Source organism: Lytechinus pictus, chromosome 18 (assembly GCF_037042905.1).
Source record: "Lytechinus pictus isolate F3 Inbred chromosome 18, Lp3.0, whole genome shotgun sequence".
Taxonomy (NCBI): domain Eukaryota; kingdom Metazoa; phylum Echinodermata; class Echinoidea; order Temnopleuroida; family Toxopneustidae; genus Lytechinus; species Lytechinus pictus.
In genome coordinates, this window is record NC_087262.1 from 21908843 (window position 1) to 21928427 (window position 19585).

The 19585-nt window shown below is 36.9% G+C and overlaps 1 protein-coding gene across 2 annotated transcripts in view; it reads left to right on the top strand.

The window, feature by feature from the left end:
- The first annotated feature begins 5296 nt into the window (after positions 1–5296).
- LOC129282112 (E3 ubiquitin-protein ligase MIB2-like) overlaps positions 5297–19585 on the top strand; it is a 35089-nt gene continuing 20800 nt past the window's right edge. The window contains exons 1-10 of one of the 2 annotated variants that reach the window (XM_064113288.1): positions 5297–5598; positions 6776–7017; positions 7496–7670; positions 8345–8451; positions 8976–9146; positions 9407–9516; positions 11120–11230; positions 12016–12120; positions 16488–16653; positions 17274–17377. In XM_064113288.1, the coding sequence (XP_063969358.1) occupies positions 6783–7017; positions 7496–7670; positions 8345–8451; positions 8976–9146; positions 9407–9516; positions 11120–11230; positions 12016–12120; positions 16488–16653; positions 17274–17377 (1284 nt within the window). In that variant the 5' untranslated portion in view covers positions 5297–5598; positions 6776–6782. Of the gene's footprint in view, positions 5599–6514; positions 6589–6775; positions 7018–7495; positions 7671–8344; positions 8452–8975; positions 9147–9406; positions 9517–11119; positions 11231–12015; positions 12121–16487; positions 16654–17273; positions 17378–19585 lie in introns of those variants that run through there. The other variant, XM_064113289.1, reaches the window with a different exon arrangement.

The window sequence follows — 19585 nt, forward strand, 5'->3', positions numbered from 1 at the left end:
GTTCACAACGGCCTTGAATGGACCAGATGCACCATTGTAACCCTTGAATACAGGGCTAAACACACAATCATGTTCTGCATGAAGAGACTGAAAATCTCCCCTTGCCTTTGGGGGGAGGATATTATCAGGATCCACAATAACCGACTGAGAAGGCTGTGATAAGGTCGGCCCTCCCTGCACCACAGAGGGAAGGGCAGTCTGACTAGGAGGAATTTGCGCAACCTGACTGCCATCTTAGACAACCACTGGACAAACCTGACAAAGATGTTCATTGCGACGGATAACACAAGGACTGCGAGAGAGATTTGGGATGCGGATCCTACCAGCAACACTCGAGACAACACCTGGAGCCGGAAAGAATTCTGTGATCATTGGTGTAGGAGGGGAATCCGAGCGAGGCTCCAAGACAAGTGTCTCATCAGCAGAAAACTCAGGAGGTAGGGAAAACTCAAGGAATTCACCTGGCCAAATGGTGGTAGTTTGAGAAGGGGCACGAAGGACAAATGCGCGACGCACTGCATGACCAGCCTTAGGCTTACTACAGGAACCGTAACTAAACACAGTACCATCAGCCAAGGAAATCTCCCTCCTTGCTGGCCTGATGGCCACATCGTTCCTTTCCATAAATGGAGTACCAGCCAAAACGTCAACATCAAGGTTCTCAATGACCAATCCTTCAAAGTGGAACTCATGACTGCCACGACAAACGGTGAAACGAGTTTCACCCCAAACCTGCAGCGGAGAGGACCCATCAGCCTGATGAGCTGACTGGGTGGTGGAGGACACGTTACAACCTAATACTCGGGCCGTAGAGGCACGCATCATGTTCCCAGTAGCACCGCTGTCGAGGGTGATACGAACAGCATGATGATTATAAAATGCATCGAAATAAGGAGACTGGCGAACTTGGACACGCAGTGTGGAAGAGGTACCTCCACGGCCAGGGTCTGGTGACAAACAAGCCTCGTCACATGACTCCTGGGGGTCAACATCAAAGTCAAAATCATCAGAACCTCCATCATCAAAAATCTTGGCAACCTGCCTGGCCTTTGCCATGTACTGCCGATCGGAGTCTGGAAGGTAAGGACAGACACTCAAAAAATGGTCACTAGGACGGCCAGCCTGAACGCACAGTGGACAAGATTTGGAAGACCTAGGACGGAACTTCGCTGGGGTTCGAGACTGAGTACGCCGGGGAGCAGTCTGACTACGACCACGGGGCGGAAAAGCCGCTGTACGCATTGCCCTGGAACATTCAACTGACTCCAAAAGACTAGTAAGGGCCTGAGAAATTTCAGGTTTGAGGGATGCAAGTGTGCGTGAACGGAGTTCTGTGCCGTACCTCTGCTTCACCACCTGGGGAAGGTCAGGGTGCAAAAGGCGAAGCCACTGCAGAACAATGAAATTCTCAATTGTAGGCGAAAGTTCTTCATCATCCAGGATGGGATCACCGTGATGGGTAATACCACCACCAGGCTTCAACAAATTGTCCTCGACAAAGGCAAGTAATCTCTGATATAAATCTTCTGGTCGCTCATCAGATTCCAGCTTTATCTCGCAAAAATCCAAAAAATGGGCACCTGTTGCCTGGAAGCCATAGTGAAGTCTAATAGTGGCCCAAATGTCATTCAAAGAAGTGGAATTGCGAACAATAGAATTTCTAGCGATGACGGGACAAAAATTAGCAATCTGACCGAGCATAAGATCAAGTAGGTTCGCTTTCTGTTGAGCAGTTTTGCGCAACTCTGAAGGAACAGAGGGATTGTCATCTATGAAACCCCTTGTGGGGTTAGCTTTTGTTTTCTTACCCCATGTTACCGACTCAGAGAGGAAGAAAGCAAAGTTAGGATCAAGATTCAAGGTGTACAAAAGATTCTGTCTCCATCCTTCAAAGGATGTAATTGATTCGACTTTACCCAAGCACCATTGCTTTGGTACTTTAGGCATACTGCACGCCATTGTAAGGCTGTGGGACCGACTCTAATTTCGGCTAGATCTAACCAACTACTCGTTCACGGTAAACTTACTTTTACGGTGCAACCGGCTGTTTTCCTTCTCAGCAAAGTCCTTCAAATGTGGAATAAGAAAAAATTCAGGCGTGAGTGAATCCCATAAGCGGCCACCACGACAATAAAGAGGAATCGGAAGCAACTTTGTAGTTGTGATCAATACTTTATTTAACCGTAATCAAGTCAAGAGTCGGACGAACGTGTGGCCGCATAACTGACGCAGATGGCGCTATAACAAGATACAAATCAACTGGCGTATTTCCTCTTTAAGGATAGTCATAGCATATAATGATTAAGAATATTCCAGAATGTCTCAGTAAAGCTTTGTTAGGCATGCATATTTAATGAGATGGAATAATTTTTGTTATTTCTGGAATGTCCAAAGGTAGACAATAGAACCTGCCTGCAGTGAAAAGAACAATAGGATTAGCTATGTTGTTTACATTGTCAATTTCACTAAGGTCATTCGAGAGTCTTCTAGAAGTGGACTATTCAAGAAAGAAGGATAATGTTCTTTTTGTAAACAATAGTAGAAGCTTCCAGAATAGGGGAAATTTATATATATAAGCTGGCAGTTTATTCAAGGAGGTCATCACATCATATCAGATCAGAACTCCAGACTTCATGTCAGAGCATAGTAACTGGAATACAACATTTATCTTCTGTTGAATTATTTGCACGCCATCAAAGAACTGTTTGCAGTTATTTTGAGAGAGGAATTCTCAGTTCTCATCGAGATCATCAAACTGTTTTAATGAACGCTTTTCAACCCATGGATTGCTGAAATTGACTGTCAATCATCATCAACGTCGTCTTCACGGACATTTCAACTCGTTACAGTGACTCTTGTTATTCATCGTGCTTCAAAATCAATTTCATCATCGCCATCATTGTGAACTTTAATTTAAGGAATCTTAACCATCCAACTTGGATTTTATCTGGATTCAATACAAGACTATCATAACTTTAGATTATAATCAGAACTGACACTTCAAGAGATGTAAGATCAATATTATTTTTGTTTTGTTTATCATGTTTATGAATGATCTTTTTCCTGTAATAAAAGAGAAGGAAATAAAACTTAAAACTAAATTTTCATTATTTGTTGCAGTATCGTAACATACTTACTGGTTGTGCATTGCCATGAAGGGCATTTGACAATACACTTTATATGTTCTTGAATATGTTCTTGACACGGGTCGTGTGGTTCAGTGGTTAGAGCATTGGACCCATAATCGGAAGGTTGTGAGTTCGAATCCCCACTCTGCCATTATCTCCACTTTGATAAAACGGCCCGAGAGGTAACATCTGTCGTCTATAAGGTCAGCCATTATCACTGATTAACCTAGACGCAAAATGTTTCCCTACTCCCTAGGTAATAGGTTATATACCAGCTTGGAGTTTACCAGCAAAAAGCTGTCCTGCCGAGTTCCTACGGGAGTTACCATAAACAGAAACAAACAGAAACAGAAAAAGAATATCTCGTGCATCATGGAAGCGAAGAGTCCATGATAAGACTGACGGACCGCAGATAGATGCTCAGAAGGCATACACATGCGTGCAAAGACACGCACGATGGGTTGTGACCATCTTAAAAGAGTACTGCAGGCTAAAAATAATATGACTTAAACGGATAAAGAATAATCAGACAAACAAAACAATAAAAATTTGAACAAAATCGGACAAGGAATAAGTCACGACATTTCAAAGATTTGCATTATTTCGGTGAATCAGTTCTAGGTCTTCATGAATGTTCAATGAGCAAACTGATGATGTCATGTACCCACTTGTGTTTTTTTTTGCATTTTATTAAATGAAATTATATCTTCATTCAAATTTTGTCCTCGAAGAACTAAAACCTTTGAATTGATAATTGGTTTAGTGCAGTATTAGATTTTTATTTCTGTAACTTATTTTAGCATAAGAGAGACGTTTAATACACACATAATATGACATAATCATGATTTCATATTATAGAAAAAGGATAGTGGGAATGTGGTATCATCAGCCCACATAATGAATGCTAGTATTCATGACGACGTGCCTTTAACTGCTTTTATAAAATATCAAACTAAACTTTAAAATGCAATTACTTTGTTATCAGATTTTGATAAAGTTTTCGGCATTTTTCCCGATGAATTTAACTTTATTTAACCAGATATAGTTATATTCAGCTTGGAATACCCCCTTAAATACGTTATTGTTTTCGTTATCACATTGCTTGGCAATAAGGTTTATCGCTAATTAGAACTGTCCGCAGTGCGCGTGCGCAGATCTAGCTAACGGCCCCCTTTTCGATCCCATTACGCATTGCGGTTCTGATTAGCGATAAACCTTATCTTCCAGCATAGATCAAAGCAGGAAGAAGAAAAGCATTTCTTCAAGAATTAAGAGTTAGAATTAAAATGTTGCATTGTATTATTAAAGGACAAGTCCACCCCAACAAAAACTTGATTTGAATAAAAAGAGAAAAATTCAACAAGCATAACACTGAAAATTTCATCAAAATCGGATGTAAAATAAGAAAGTTATGACATTTTAAAGTTTTGCTTCATTTCACAAAACAGTTATATGCACATCTCGGTCGGTATGCAAATGAGGGAACTGATGACATCACTCACTTACTATTTCTTTTGTATTTTATTATATGAAATATGAAATATTTTGATTTTCTCGTCATTGTCATGTGAAATGAAGTTTCGTTCCTCCCTGAACACGTGGAATTCCATTATTTTAACATTTTGGGCTTCAGGCAAGGAGGTCCTTACCATCCAATTCGTAAAAATTGAAATATTGTATAATTCAAACAATAAAAAACAAAAGTAATAGTGAGTGAGTGACATCATCGACTCTCTCATTTGGATGTAACTGGCTCGTTCATACAACTATTTTGTTAAAAATAAGCGAAACTTTAAAATGTCATAACTTTCTTATTTTACATCCGATTTTGATGAATTTTTTAGCATTGCGCTTGTCTGATTTTTCTCTATTGATTCGAATCAACATTTTTCTGAGGTGGACTTGACCTTTAATCAACCAACATGTATATTATTTACGTATAAACATTAATTGCTTTCCAGTTCCGTTGCATGGAAATATAACCAATTACCCCCCCCCCCCCCCCCCCCTCCGGAACATAGAACAGAGACGTAATCATGAAGGGGGAAAAATCCCATATAACGGCGGCCTGGGAACGACGCGCTAGATCTGACATTCATTGAAACTTCTCAGGCATTGAAATTATGTTAAAACTATTTTATACAGATCGCTACAAACGCAAGAACACTAACAATAGAACAACATAACAAAAGACGTTCAAGTGGAGATATTGCAGCGCTTTTCCTACGTACACTACATGCTGGTATTGCGCAATAGCTGGGGAATCCCCGTAGACACTGTGCAGTGCAGTATACGAAATACCCGCTGTATTAAGTGCTGTATTAAAATACTATACTAAATGCTGTATCAAATTTGCCTCTTGGGGTGTATGTAAAGACGCCATGACTGATCTGAGTATGAATTCTTGGAAAGCATTTGAGCAAGTTAGTGACGTACTTTAGATTGACTTTGAAGAGTGCAGAAAGAATAGGTAATCTAATTGACTTTTCTTCTATAATGATTACACGAGAATAGATATTATATCAATTATTGTAGATCTATACAAAATATGAGAAAGAGAATGTAATTGGCAAGTTGAAAAGGGGAAGAAAGAGGGGAGGGAGAGAGCACAGAAGAGAGAGAGAGAGGGGGGGGGGCTAGAGTTCTTGACTTTAACTGGCGGCTGGGGGGGTCATTTTGATTTGAGACTGAAGAGAATTTACCAGAACCCCCCCCCTCCCACATAAAAAAGCGGAAAATTCGTCTGAATCGGGAGAAATATGCCTTAATGTGTACGATTCATTGTTTCCCTTGACATTACTTGGCCTATATTTGAAACGTGTAAAAAATGATGTCAGGTAAAGTTTCCTCCAATGAATTTTCACGGGTTGTCCACAAAAATTTAGTTTTGATTCTTGTCAAAATGATCAATATGAAGAATTATGCATCAAAATAAAAGGATATCAGTTTACTATTAACAATTTGAAGAATCAATTCATGATCATCGAACATTTATCATTCCTTGATGATCACAGAAACGTGTTGAATTATAATCTGCTCAATCAACCATATCTGTTCCTGCATGATAAAACACGATCTATAATATTGTATTGATAAAATCATAGGCTTGTATTGAATATGATATATGATTTGGTTATTGTAATGTTTAATTCCATGAAGAAACAAAACTTTAAACTTTGCAAAAATACATATAATTACTCATTATACCACGGTGTACAATAATTATATCCATCCAACTGTACTTATTAATGTATAACGTCATTGTATATTTGTTTCAATTGGGATAACCTTAAAGAATATTAAGTGATGTATATCTATTTTCTTTCGAGGAAAATTTAATGCGACATCTTTCGCTGAGGCGCAGATACTGATAAAAATGCGGAGAGGGATATTTTGAGTACCTGGAAAAACACGAGTTGAAGTGGGGAGTAAGATTATGCATATTTGGAATTTAAATCAAGTAAGTGTAGCACAAATTAGAATATTTGAGTATTTTCAATACAATTAACACTTCACATTCCTCGCTGCTTATATACGGACCCTGGGAATGGATAATGTGCTTTACTAGAGTATATATGTTTAATAAAAGAAATACAATATGGAGAGGAAAATCCTCTGTAAATATGCAAATTTTTATTTGTTTTTAGCGGGTCAATGGGTACTCCTCCACAACCAGGTTTCCGTGTCATCCGGGGACCAGACTGGGTTTATAAAAACCAAGATGGCGGAAAGGGACATGCAGGAACTATTCTTTCACTCCAGGCTCAATGTCAACCAAACTTTCCGAAGTTATCTGTGCTGGTCCAATGGGACAGTGGTGATAAGGGTCTTTACCGGGTAGGTTACGACCTCGCCTTCGATCTCAGGATCATTGACACAGCTAATAAAGGTAATTATATCTCAAGTAACGTAATGTCACATACAAGTGGGGAATAAGTTTTGGATACGGTAGACTATTATTTTTAAAATATTTTTCCGGAGGATTTTTTAGTTTCAAACTTAATGATCAGTTCTGTAAGATATTTGTGTGTATATAACGTATCGGGAATATACTAAAAGAAAATTTTATCAAAAATTTGATTTAAAAATGTTAAACAGCACCATGCAATGATTTGACGAAAACACTGCCTCCGTGAGGAGACCGCCAGTTGATATCCCAAGCCAAGGCAACTGCTTCTGTGTAAATGATAACACCAATTTTATATGTAATTGGAGGGAACACCTGGGTAGAGAAGAGGGGAAATTAGAAAGCTGTTTTTTCGGAACATGACAAAGGTGGCAATTTGTGGCCAAGGATGTTTAGGGTAGGTGATACAAAAGGACAAGTTTAAATGATATTCTTTTCCATCATCTTGTTTCCATTTTAGTTTGCCATCCTAAGATCTGGTGTGATGGATGTAATGTTGATGAGATCAGAGGGATACGATGGAGATGCACTGAATGCTATGCCATTGACCTGTGTACAACCTGCTACATGAATGATGAACATGATCTTAGTCATGTCTTCATGAGAGTGCTTTCCTCAGACAATACATCAATGGGGTATGTTACACAACCAATCAAGAGCTATGTTGTGTTTGATTGCTACTTCCAATGGACTTAATCATGGATATTCGAGGGGAAAATGGTCACTGGATCTGGCCATAGCCCCTTGATTTGTTGCTTTTTGGTTTGAATATAATGTAGTTTATGACTTTGACATCCAATGGGGTACCCATTTAACGAATTGGAATGACGTCTTGTCAATTAAGGACGATAAAGGCCATGGTGAAATCTAAACAAACGACCCTCTGATTACAAATTTCAAAAGTTCAGAACCACATCATGACACTTCCAAATGCTTTTTTTTATCCCCAAGCAAAGTTTGGCCATGAATGATGCATTTTCTGTGAGTCTATAGTTCGTTCATATAGGGAATATATTGTTAAAATTTGAAACCTCAATGTTCCCTATCCAATAGTATATATAAAACGATGTATACAAGTATGATGATATTTTTCATGACGATTTGAAGAAACCTTTCAATCCAAACAAGTCCTAGGATTTATTTGAGCTGTATTTTTAGTTACCTTTTACCTAATCGGAGGCGCAGATGAAACGAATATCCATCGTAAGGTATAGGGATATTCTTTTTATATTTGTCTTGATATAAAGAACTGGGTGGAGTTAAACTGACGCATAAAAGCAAAATGTGGTTGATTTTATAATTGATGTAGTCCTAAGATGCTACCGAGGTCATCTTCTCCTCGAATAGCTCTCAGAGGGATATTTCCAGGGGCAAAGGTTGTCAGACATCCCCAGTGGCTCAAGAGACAAGGATCAGGTTTGTTCTAAGTGTATTCTTATCCTCGATGAACTAGGAAAATATTTCATTCCTATATGGAAAAGAATGTGAAGGTTTGTCTAGTTGTTTTGCTGTTTCATCAAGAAGAGTGTTTCGTGAAAGCCAATATCTATATAATGTGTTCGGGAAAAGAAACAAAAATAACTAAGTATATATATATATATATATATATATATATATATATATATATATATGGGGATTTGGAAACAACAAACTTAAGCAGAAATTTACCTGATATCAATTTTAGTTGCAAAGAGCATTTTGAACATTCCATGATGTTCATTTCCCTAAAGATGATTTTTCTCTGCTTTGCCAAAGTTTCGTTCGGAGTTTACAGATGAAAAAATCTGACAGCATTGTATTTTAAACAGAGGGTTCTGACTTTATACCTTATGAAATTACATTATTCGTTGATTGTAGAAAGATGGCATTTGTATGAACAAGCAATAATCAAGAAAATCTTTAGGTATGAGTAATATGCAGCATGTTCTGTCTTATTATAGGTAAGGTGCTCGGGACAGTGGTTAAACGTGAACAGACATCCGAGGAAAGAGTCAATGTCCAAATAGCGGTTGCGTTTTCATCTTCACCAGATTGGATAGACATCACTAAGATCTTCTGCACACTGCCAGGCTCTGGCGGCCAGGTTTATGACGGGCATCTACCGAATCTTGGTAAGAATGCTGATATTTTGAATTAATAGGGTTGTTTAGAGCAGCGGTGTGGCAATTCCATGACTCCAGATCGAATTACTCTTGGTAAGGCATTCCATATTAGCATTTCTCTCGACAGAGAGGAAAGCCTTTCCGCAATCTTTGCTATTTCCCATATCGGTATATGAAACATCAATTGCAGTGTAGTAGTGTACTGAGTTAGAAAGAGTGAGCTGATCTACAACAAATGATTTTTTTTCTTTTCTCTTTGTTTATTTTAGGAGATCTGGAGGCTGTGAATGAAGGAGACAACGTTCTGGTAACCGCGACCCCTGCAGAATTGGAGACACTTCACAAACGCAGAGCCCTGTGGAAGCCTGAGATCGCCAGCGTGAGTTAAAGAAATTACTCCATCCTTAATTGTAATTTACGTGGTGATGGTACAATCCCGATTTTTATCATTATCCAGTCTCGGATGCTCCGACTCCTATGTCATTGCAGTTTAGCTATGAACATAGGCCAAACATCAATCCTTTACTTTCTGATTATTTGATGTAAGTAAATTCATCCCACCGCTGCCACCGATTTATCAAATTCCCTGTCTAGACCATTTATTTTCGTTTAATCCTCGGCGGAAAAGAGAATTGTAGATGCAGATATGCTCAAGGTATATCGTCAGCAGTGACGGGTCTACGGGGGGGGGGGGGGGTAGGGGGTTTAACCCCTAACTTTTACTTGGGTTGTCAAGTAAAAAATATAAAGACCTACATTTTGGAGCCAACCCCCTATTTGTGCTTTTCAAATTTCTTGGTCCAATCCCCTCTTGGAAAAAGCTAAATCCGCGCCTGGTTACGTAACACCGATAGGCTCAATATTGAGCATCCAAAATAATAAATAATTTACAAACAAAATTGGAATATATAATTCATATTCTGACTGTTTCTTTTATATGAATAAAAAAAGATTAATCTAAGTACAAGCAAGCCTTATGAAGTTGAAAAGAAATACATTATATTTGTAATGCATGTTACAACGAATATATAATGATGGCTTAATCTTAAAATGCATGTACACGACCAAACAAAACAGAAAGAAGGAAATCGATAAATAACATGGACAACCAGCTGGCACCCTCTAACATGTTCAACATTCCAGGTTCAACAGAAATATACATCAGCATATATGTATACTTTACAAACAGAAGAGAAGAGAATAGTCCTACGTACGAGTTAGTCTTAGGCTAGAGATAAAACAAGACTGCTCAAGCAGAAGGAATGTCCAGCACTGTTTAGGAATGAATGACAGTTACAAAAAAAGACAAATAGAACTCATTAGGACCCAGGGAAATCTTTAATGGAAAAATAATCCAATCAATCTTCAACTTGTGTAGATTTATTGTCCACCTTTTACTTTTTCGTGTAGGGTTTGTTTGGTTTTGTTTTTGTTTGTTCCCCTTTATTGTTGGATCTTGATTTTTTTTCTTTGGTTTTTCTTTTGTATTTATTGTGGGCAAATAAGTTTCTTATTCCTTACTATTTCAATTATATTTTGTCTAATTCCTTAAGGGTAGGTTATCTAGACAAACTCTATTTTGGGGTTTTTATAGTTTCCCTATTTCGTCTGTTGTTTAAAATGTTTACTTTTTGTATACATATATATTTTATGTGGAAGACTTTCGTCATACATTTACATGAATCTGGTTTGCATTTGCTCAATTATGCATTTTTATGAACTTTTATATTGTGATTTTTAATTGGAAATAAATGAATTGAACTTGGGCTTGGGCAAAATTTTTAGTGTTATCTCTAGTGTTATCACTTATGTGTGGACATCTCGCAAACGGCATTATCATGGTTACAATTTTTGTACCAAAATATGATTGATTGTTTTCCCCCAAAATCAGGGAAATGACATTGACTTAGTAAAACTTTGAACTTTAATTGCAAAAATTGTAAGGTCACATTCAAAACGTTAGTTTGTCTATCCTGCAACAGACATATCGAAAGAAGGGCTTTGTGAACAGAATAACCCATACTGGCGACTTCACTGTGACTTTCCATGATAGCCAAGAAACATTCACCATGAATTCTGCAGCTCTAAGAAAGGTAATTAGCACAAATTACAGGAAAAAGATCATCCTGATAATGATTAATGGATTTTTTTGATAAAAGCCTCCCCAAAAAATAAATAATAAAATAAAAATTAAAATATTGTGATAGTTTTAAAGAAATTATTTAAAGAATACGAGTTATTTTAACTCCTAATTTCTGACATCATTATGAAAGCACCAGCTCTCATATGTGATGTATTACAAATTCTACGAATCCCCTCATATTTTATTGTATAATGTCTGAAAAAAATTATCATAAAGCGTGAATATACGACATGTTCGATGATGATATGCTAAACTAATTATATCGTATATATTTTTGCCCAGACATCAGTCGAAATTTACCACTCTCGCTTCATCGACAAATTGTTGGTTATTTCCTCCTGTAATTCAGTAGGCTTTAATCATTGAACATTTGGTTCCATTTGGCAATTGATCGAAACTTACGATCAATTTTAGATCAAGCGTAAGTCCAAAAATCAAACACAAGTCCTATGATAAAACGCAAATTTGTAGTCCCCATCAAGGGGACTTGATTTGATTGCAATTGGACGTAAGTTTCTTGCGATGCCACAGAAGAGTGTCCTTAGCTCCGGAGCAACGAGTCCATCATCATCATCAACAACATCATCATCGACATCATCACCATCAACATTATCATCACCATCATCATCGTTATCTTTATCGCCATAACCACCACAATCATCATCATCATCATCACCATAATAGTTCGTATTGGTCCTAATTCACATTCTACCTTGACTTACATGTTGATTTAAGGTTCATCGACTTTGTCTTGGTCAGCTTGTCAGAGTAAATGATGATATGGAGATGGTCAAGAGATTACAGTCTGGGCATGGTGGATGGACTTCAGCTATGAAAAAGGTAACCTTATATCAAAGGAGGCGTAGAGGGGCGCCAACACCCCTTTCCTGGTGGTTAACATGCGTATTCTATTTTTTTTTCTAATATCTGTCACAGGTTTTAGTTGCTTTTTAACGAATTTTCGCCCATAGGGATTTTTCAGTTATATGGCATATAGGTTGACGAAATCCCTATGGAGGATTAGGCCACGCGAAATTATCTATTTGCGATCTCATTTGTTTTTCTTTTCTATTTTTTTTTGCTTGTCATTTTCTTTCGCGCCAATTCGCACCCAAAGCCCGACTGTGGATCGCGCCTGCAATGGTTTAAAAATTGTCCACGGAGTATTCATCTATTTTTTAAGCATTATATATATACACACACACACACATATATATATATATATATATATATATGCAGCAATGGAGGTACACACCTGAAAGTTGACCCTGAGTCAACCGACTTGAAGTCAATTTACTCAGAGTCATGTTCAGGACTTAGAATTTTTTCGAGCTCAGAGAGTGTACTGCGGGCGGCAACGGAGTGCTATATCACGATTGCAGTTTCTTTCAGTTGATTTTTCTAACATGTTGTCTGTTTTCTTGATAACTGTTCAACTGGTTTGAGTTATTGCTTTGTTATTCATCTCTATTTGCGTTTCCTGTATTAATTATAATGCCTTAATAACAAAATAATGAGTCTAGATTTGTCATTGTAATGTTCCACGCAGAGCGATTAATGTGGGGTTGTGGTCGCTTATTAGAACAGCCACTATGCGTACGTGCATAGACCTACTGCGTACTCTGCGGAGCGAGAGCCGATTTTGAGTAATTGTGTAGTCTTATTCCAGGAATAAATAAATAAGTAAAATAATAATTATAACAATGCTCTAAAATTGTATGGTTTTGTTTTTGTTGTTCAAACTGTGGTGTAATATTATGGTTCGACGCTTATTTTCCAAGATTCGTCAATTTTGACATCCAATAAAGTGTACTGACAGTGGCGTAGGCCTACTTCTGGTAGGGTTTGTGTCTTTGTGGGGCGCGCTGCTGTTCCCCCATCCCCCCCCCCCGCCCACCCCCCATATTTTCTTCAAAAGGTTTGTGTGTGTATGTGTGTGTGTGTGTGTGTGTGCGCGCGCGCATGTATGAAAATGTCGATTAATTTGATTGGATTTGATTTGATTTGTCAAGTTGAAAATGTAGATCTAGGCCGGATGAGGCAATTCTTGGTAGATCTATTGACATTGAATTGTACTTTTTTCAACATAATTAAAATACTAGATCTAGATCTATATGGTAACTATGTCAGATTTCGATACATATCACCCCGCAACGCTAAAAAAAAATCCACAAAGAGAGTCATAACAACTTGAGGTAAGATGAATACCACCATTATTGACCTGAAGTCAGCAAACTAAAACATATCATCACTTTGAGTCGATTTTAATGAGGGATATATTACTTTATGTACTTCATATATTTTAGGTCAGTTTCACGCTAAAGTAAGATACCAACTGCTCCACCCCCCCCAAAAAAAAAAAATTATATTAAGATATGGACAGGATATGGGAATAACGTAATGTCATCTATTCCTGAAAATCCACAAAGAGAGTCATAACAACTTCAGGTAAGATGAATACCACCATTATTGACCTCAAGTCAGCTAAGTAAAATATATCATCACTTTGAGTCGATTATATTAAGGGATATAAGGTAATGTTATCTATTCCTGAAAATCCACAAATAGAGTCATAACAACTTCAGGTAAGATGAATACCACCATTATTGACCTCAAGTCAGCAAACTAAAAGATATATTATCTTTGAGTTGATTATATTAAGGGATATAAGGTAATGTTATCTAGTCCTGAAAATCCACAAAGAGAGTCATAACAACACACAGTCCCATTCGCACGAAATCGCGTGGGCATTGCTGCGTTAAGTCTCCATGCTGCAGAACTACTGGCGAGGAATGTGCGTCTTTAAATATCAACTCCCCCCCCCCCCAAATAAAAAATAAATGAATAAATGGGAAAAAAATAGTATGAGTAGGTATGATACGTGGATGTCGGACATGCCGGGATAAATTAAATGTCTCTAGACAATGTACACACATGAAAACCATAAAGTGACCCAAAACTTCAAGTTAATACTACCCACAAAACCCTCAAGTCATCTAATAAAAAAACATGTCATCACTTTTAGTCAGTTACATGAAGGAATATAATCACACGAATGAGGTTGTTTTATTAACAGTTTTATGCAAAATCATGATATCAATCCCCCCCCCCCCCGCTGAAAAAAAAAGTCATAGACAGGGTATGGGATGAGGTAATGTTATCTCAACATGAAAATCCATGAAGTGAGGCATAACAACATCAAGTGAAGTGAATACTACAGACAGTGACCTCCAGTCACCGTACAAAAACATTCCATCACTTTTAGTCCATTATATCAAGAAATGTAATCATAATACTGAGTATTATGCTATATTAATATATCAACTGCACCCCCCCCCCAAAAAAAAAATGAGACATGGACAGGATCTATGATATGTTATGCATACATCGAAATCAAGTCGATCTACCTTTGTTTTCATTTTTATTGTTAATTCAAATATCAACTGCCCCCCCCCCAACTGCAGCCCTGGAAACCCTACTAATCTAGGCCTCAGTACACTTAACTGGATGTAATCCAAATTGAATTGAATGAACAAATATTTTGGTGATTAATCTTGGAACCATATTATTCAACTACAAAAAAAAATCTTACTCTTTTTTTTAGTTATTTATTCGTTCCTGGAATAAGACTACATTATTTCACAAAATCAGCTCTAGCTCCGCAGAACACACAGCAGGTCTATGAATGTACGTAGTGGCTGTTCTAATAAGCGATCACACCCCCCAACTGTGTTTCCCATCGTGAAAGCACGCCATTGCCGCCCGTAGTACACTCTCCGAGCTCAAAAAAATTCTAAGTCCTGAACATAACTCTGAGTAAATTGACTTCAAGTCGGTTGACTCAGGGTCAACTTTCAGGTGTGTATCTCCATTGCTGCATATATATATATATATACATATATAATATATATATATATATATATATATATATATACATATATATATATATATATACATATATATATATATATATATATATATATATATATATAACGATATTACGCTGAGCACTTCAACAGAGAAAATCACTCGATCAGTGATCTCAAAATAGTTCTTTTCGGAGGAGGTTATAAATCCGCGGAAGAGAGGAAACTCGCTGAACTTCGAGCCATTATTCATAGCCGAAGTTTTCAGCATGGCCTAAACAAAGATCTGTCTTGGCTGGACAAATACAATTTTTATAAATAATTTCAGGAATTTCTCATAGGTTTATTATCATTATTATTGCTCTACTCTCCTCCATACATATTAACAGTTGATTTCAAGATAGAGTGATTTGGGAGGCCATTGTCACCTCCTTTTATCGTAATTTATTTTCTTGATATAAGCCTTTATCCTTTCTATTCTTGCATTTTCATGATTGTGGTGGCGTCATAATAAGTGATTGTTACGTAACAATGATATACTCACGCGATAATTTTTACAGCCTGCGCCTCCAATATGCTTTTTTTAATTATTATTATGATGGTGATGCTGTTTTGTGCACGGTTCCATGACTACCACAATCATGAATGTTATTATTTCAGTTCTTGTCTCTGTGAGCTTTATTGTATCCCTGATGAAGACGTTTGTTTAACGTCGAAAATTTGGAATTCAAAATAAACTGTTGGAACTAAGTACAATGCATTACCACTTTGCCTCATTAATATATATATATATATATATATATATATAAATATATGCGTGTGGGGTGCGTGAGAGTGTATGTGTGTGTTGTTGAAGAATCAGAAAACAGAAAGAATTGGTAAATCAAAGATGACCAAACCATCACTTTTCCATACTTCCTCTTCTTTGATTTCATTTCGAACTTTTCCATTCTTTCAAAGAATGTAAGGACAGTCGCCCCGGTCTCCTTGCAATTATGCTCCTGATTCAACTTTTCAAAGAATGTACCTCATTTTCAGACAGACCTACCTGTTTTTAGATTTTTAAATTATTTGTAAATTGTTTATTTTACACAGTAAAAAATAGCACGTTGTTTAAGCCTGTCACTCTAACAACATGTTATTTAAACCTGTTTGTAATTGTTTAAACTTTTTAACAACTTGTTTAAAAAGTTTAAATAGTTGTTTAAAAAAGATTAAACAATTCTTCAAAGTTCATATAACATTTGTTAGAGTAACGGGCTTAAACAACGTGCTTAAAATTTTCACAAGCGTTTTTGCAGTGTATGCTCTTGGGAACAAAATAATGCTCTCTTTTTTTAGGCTCTTGGTGCTGTTGGGAGAGTGATAGAGATGGATGGTTCCGATATCCATGTTAAGCTGATGGACAACAAAAAGTTCGTTTTCAGTTCTGCTAACCTGACACCAGAACGGATTCGTGTTCCTAAACCGAAAGACTGGAACCCCAACATCGAAGAAATGTTTCGCGGTAAGTTTGATTTGATTTGAATTTTCTGTTTTACTCTTGTTTTCATTTACAATTCATAGTTATACATACATGATAAACAAAGAATAACATAATTAAATTCATAATAATGCATACATTATAAGCAAAGTATAATAGGATTACAATATAAAGTTGAAAAGTAAACATGTCTCGAAAAAAAAATCAATGACTAGTCAAAATAAGTTTTAATAGACTTTGAACATGGATGCCCCTGAATCCCATTGTCATGGCAGTTACCACACTGGTAAAGTTTGAATGTAACGGGACGTTCATCCCCCCGTCCTTTCCTCAGAATCGAATGGATTATTGAAAAAATATAATTTTTAAATACAGAGTAATATATAATTTATGCTACATAACTGTATTTCCCAATTTCAACAGCAATACTACTTATTTGCTTTTATCTCTATGTTCGTTCTGCGCAAATTATTGAATTTTGCAGAAACGAGAAGACATGATCGATGACTTAAACAAAATATAATAGAATAATAGTATAACTTGTAATAAGTAGATAATAGAAGCAGTAACAAGTTAATGAATACAATCAGTATCATAATCATTTCTGTTATTTCATAATTAAGTTTATGATTTCTTTGCCCAAGAATGTAACCGCATCATGATGGATCCAGCAATGAAGTTGATTACAGCTTTAGCTCTTGGTGATATCAAAGAAGCGGAGCGCATACTGGCTCGACATTCGGAATGGGTGAGTTTATACTCCTTTCCCTACATTGGTTATGGTATATTTCTTCGTGGATATAAAATGTTCTTCATTACTGCGTGTTTATTCAGTCATTCATTGCTACCTAATATAAGTTACATCTGGAAAAACCGATCAAGGTCCAACCGAGGCCTGCTGTACCTCGATCGGGTACCTCTGCCAGTTTTACCTTTGCCATTTTACCTCTGCCTGTTTTACCTTTGTCATTTTTACCTCGGCCGTTTTTATACCGACCCAAACCTATTGGCACATTTAACTACTGTCTTGTAAATTCAAAGGAGAAATGGAAAAAGAAGATATTTGATATTTCAGTGTCTTAATTGTGTAATGCAGACGAGGCTCCTAAAGAATTTCCACTTTTTTTCAAGGGGGGGGGGGTGGCCAGTCGAATGGGTGATACGCGTGCCCCCACCCCCGTAGTTACGTCACTGCTATACATTGTTTTGATTATCATATTTAAGTAATGTGATAATCTCTTTTCAGATTCTTGCAGTGATGACTTTACATTAACATTTTGCTTTGAATGATTATTTTATCAGCTATCTTTTTACTCAACTCTTTGGCAGTATGATGTTATCTGGGAAAATGTTATATATGTGGTCTTATCACATCTTTAGAATATTGTTTTGGGCGATTCCACGGTCAGTCGCATTACACGTTAACGTGTTTTTCTACTTGGTGCTACCAGTACTCTTACAGGAGTGAGTCTTTCTGTCAATTTATCTTGACAACCGAGGCTTTAAAACAATACATACAGAAAGGTATGATGTACATTGTAGATGCTATGATGTCCCAATAATCGGTTAGTCGCATTACACAAAAAGGACATGGAAAAAAGTGACTGATTACTTTTTAATTGTTCTTTCAAATAAAAACACTTTTACCATATACCTGCAAAAAAATAAGACATACAAATTTGGGAAGCAGTTTTAAGTTTCTTTTGAAGATAGAAAAACTCCGGTCAGTCGCAATACGGTCAGTCACATTACACTTTATCCGGCGCCAAAAATTTGACATTTTTTTACCCTTCTCGCAACTGATATTTGAAAATCTTATTTTGTTATGATGTAAAATTATTCCCTTCAAATTATCCAATTAAAAATTGTACAAAACAAACAAAAGTTTTCTGTAAAATTTAAATTAAGTTTAAAAAAATGAAACGAAATAGACTTAAATTAAAATGAAATTGATAATCTAGGAAACAGTGTATATTTTGTAACAAAAATATTTAAAAAGAACGAAGAAATGTTTTATAACTAACTTATTATCATTTCATAAACATAACCCGGGGGGTCACTCTCCACATGACCTGCTACGCACCCGCGTCCAGAAAAAGCGTCGAAAAGGGACCCGTTTCAGGCACTCGGTCGGCGTCGACGTCTTTGGCAAAAAGGGTTGCATTTCAGCACCATTCGCTCGTAAATCGCCGATAAGGGTAGCCTTTTCTTTCTCTCTTCACGCCGTTTAGGGTTGCTAATTTGGTTATGAAAATTACGCCATTTAGGGTGCAAATTTGGGCAAATTTGAGGAGACCCGGGAGCAGACATAAGCCATAAACACCATGAAAGGCGATTCTAAGGGATTCAAAATAGTCCTCCCACACGCCGGCGCACAGTGGGCCAGAATGAGTTGAAAGTGCGCCAAAATTATATTCCGTGTTATATTTTTATTTTAACATGTTGATTAAGGGTAATTTTGGGCGTAGAATCGACTGAACATAATTTAAAGCCGATATGACCTCACTTTGATACCAAATTTTGATTGGCTACTTAAAACCTATCTGTGAAAAGACAAATTACGCTAAACAATGTGTAGTATATAAACTTTGTGTTATGTGTTACTTTAAGATTGACCTGAGTGAATGTTGGTTTATGCTTCTCACATGCCTAACACGTGTGTATGAGATCCTGAAAATAATTATATGGCATCAAAGTGATCATTAGATTAAAAAAATACTTAAAAATCTGAAAAATATTAACCGTGCTTTATCAGGCGATGTAGACTTGGGTAAAACGCAGAGTATATAGGACCACGAATGTTTTACTATGAGGAGGGCTTTTGGCTGAAATTCTTCTACAAGTAAATTTTATCTCTGGAAGAGGGGCGGGTAGCCCTTATATGCGTTATCAACCTTTATTTTGTTTGCACTATGCCCGGAATTCATGTATTTTTCATGGAATGGAAGGGGGAATC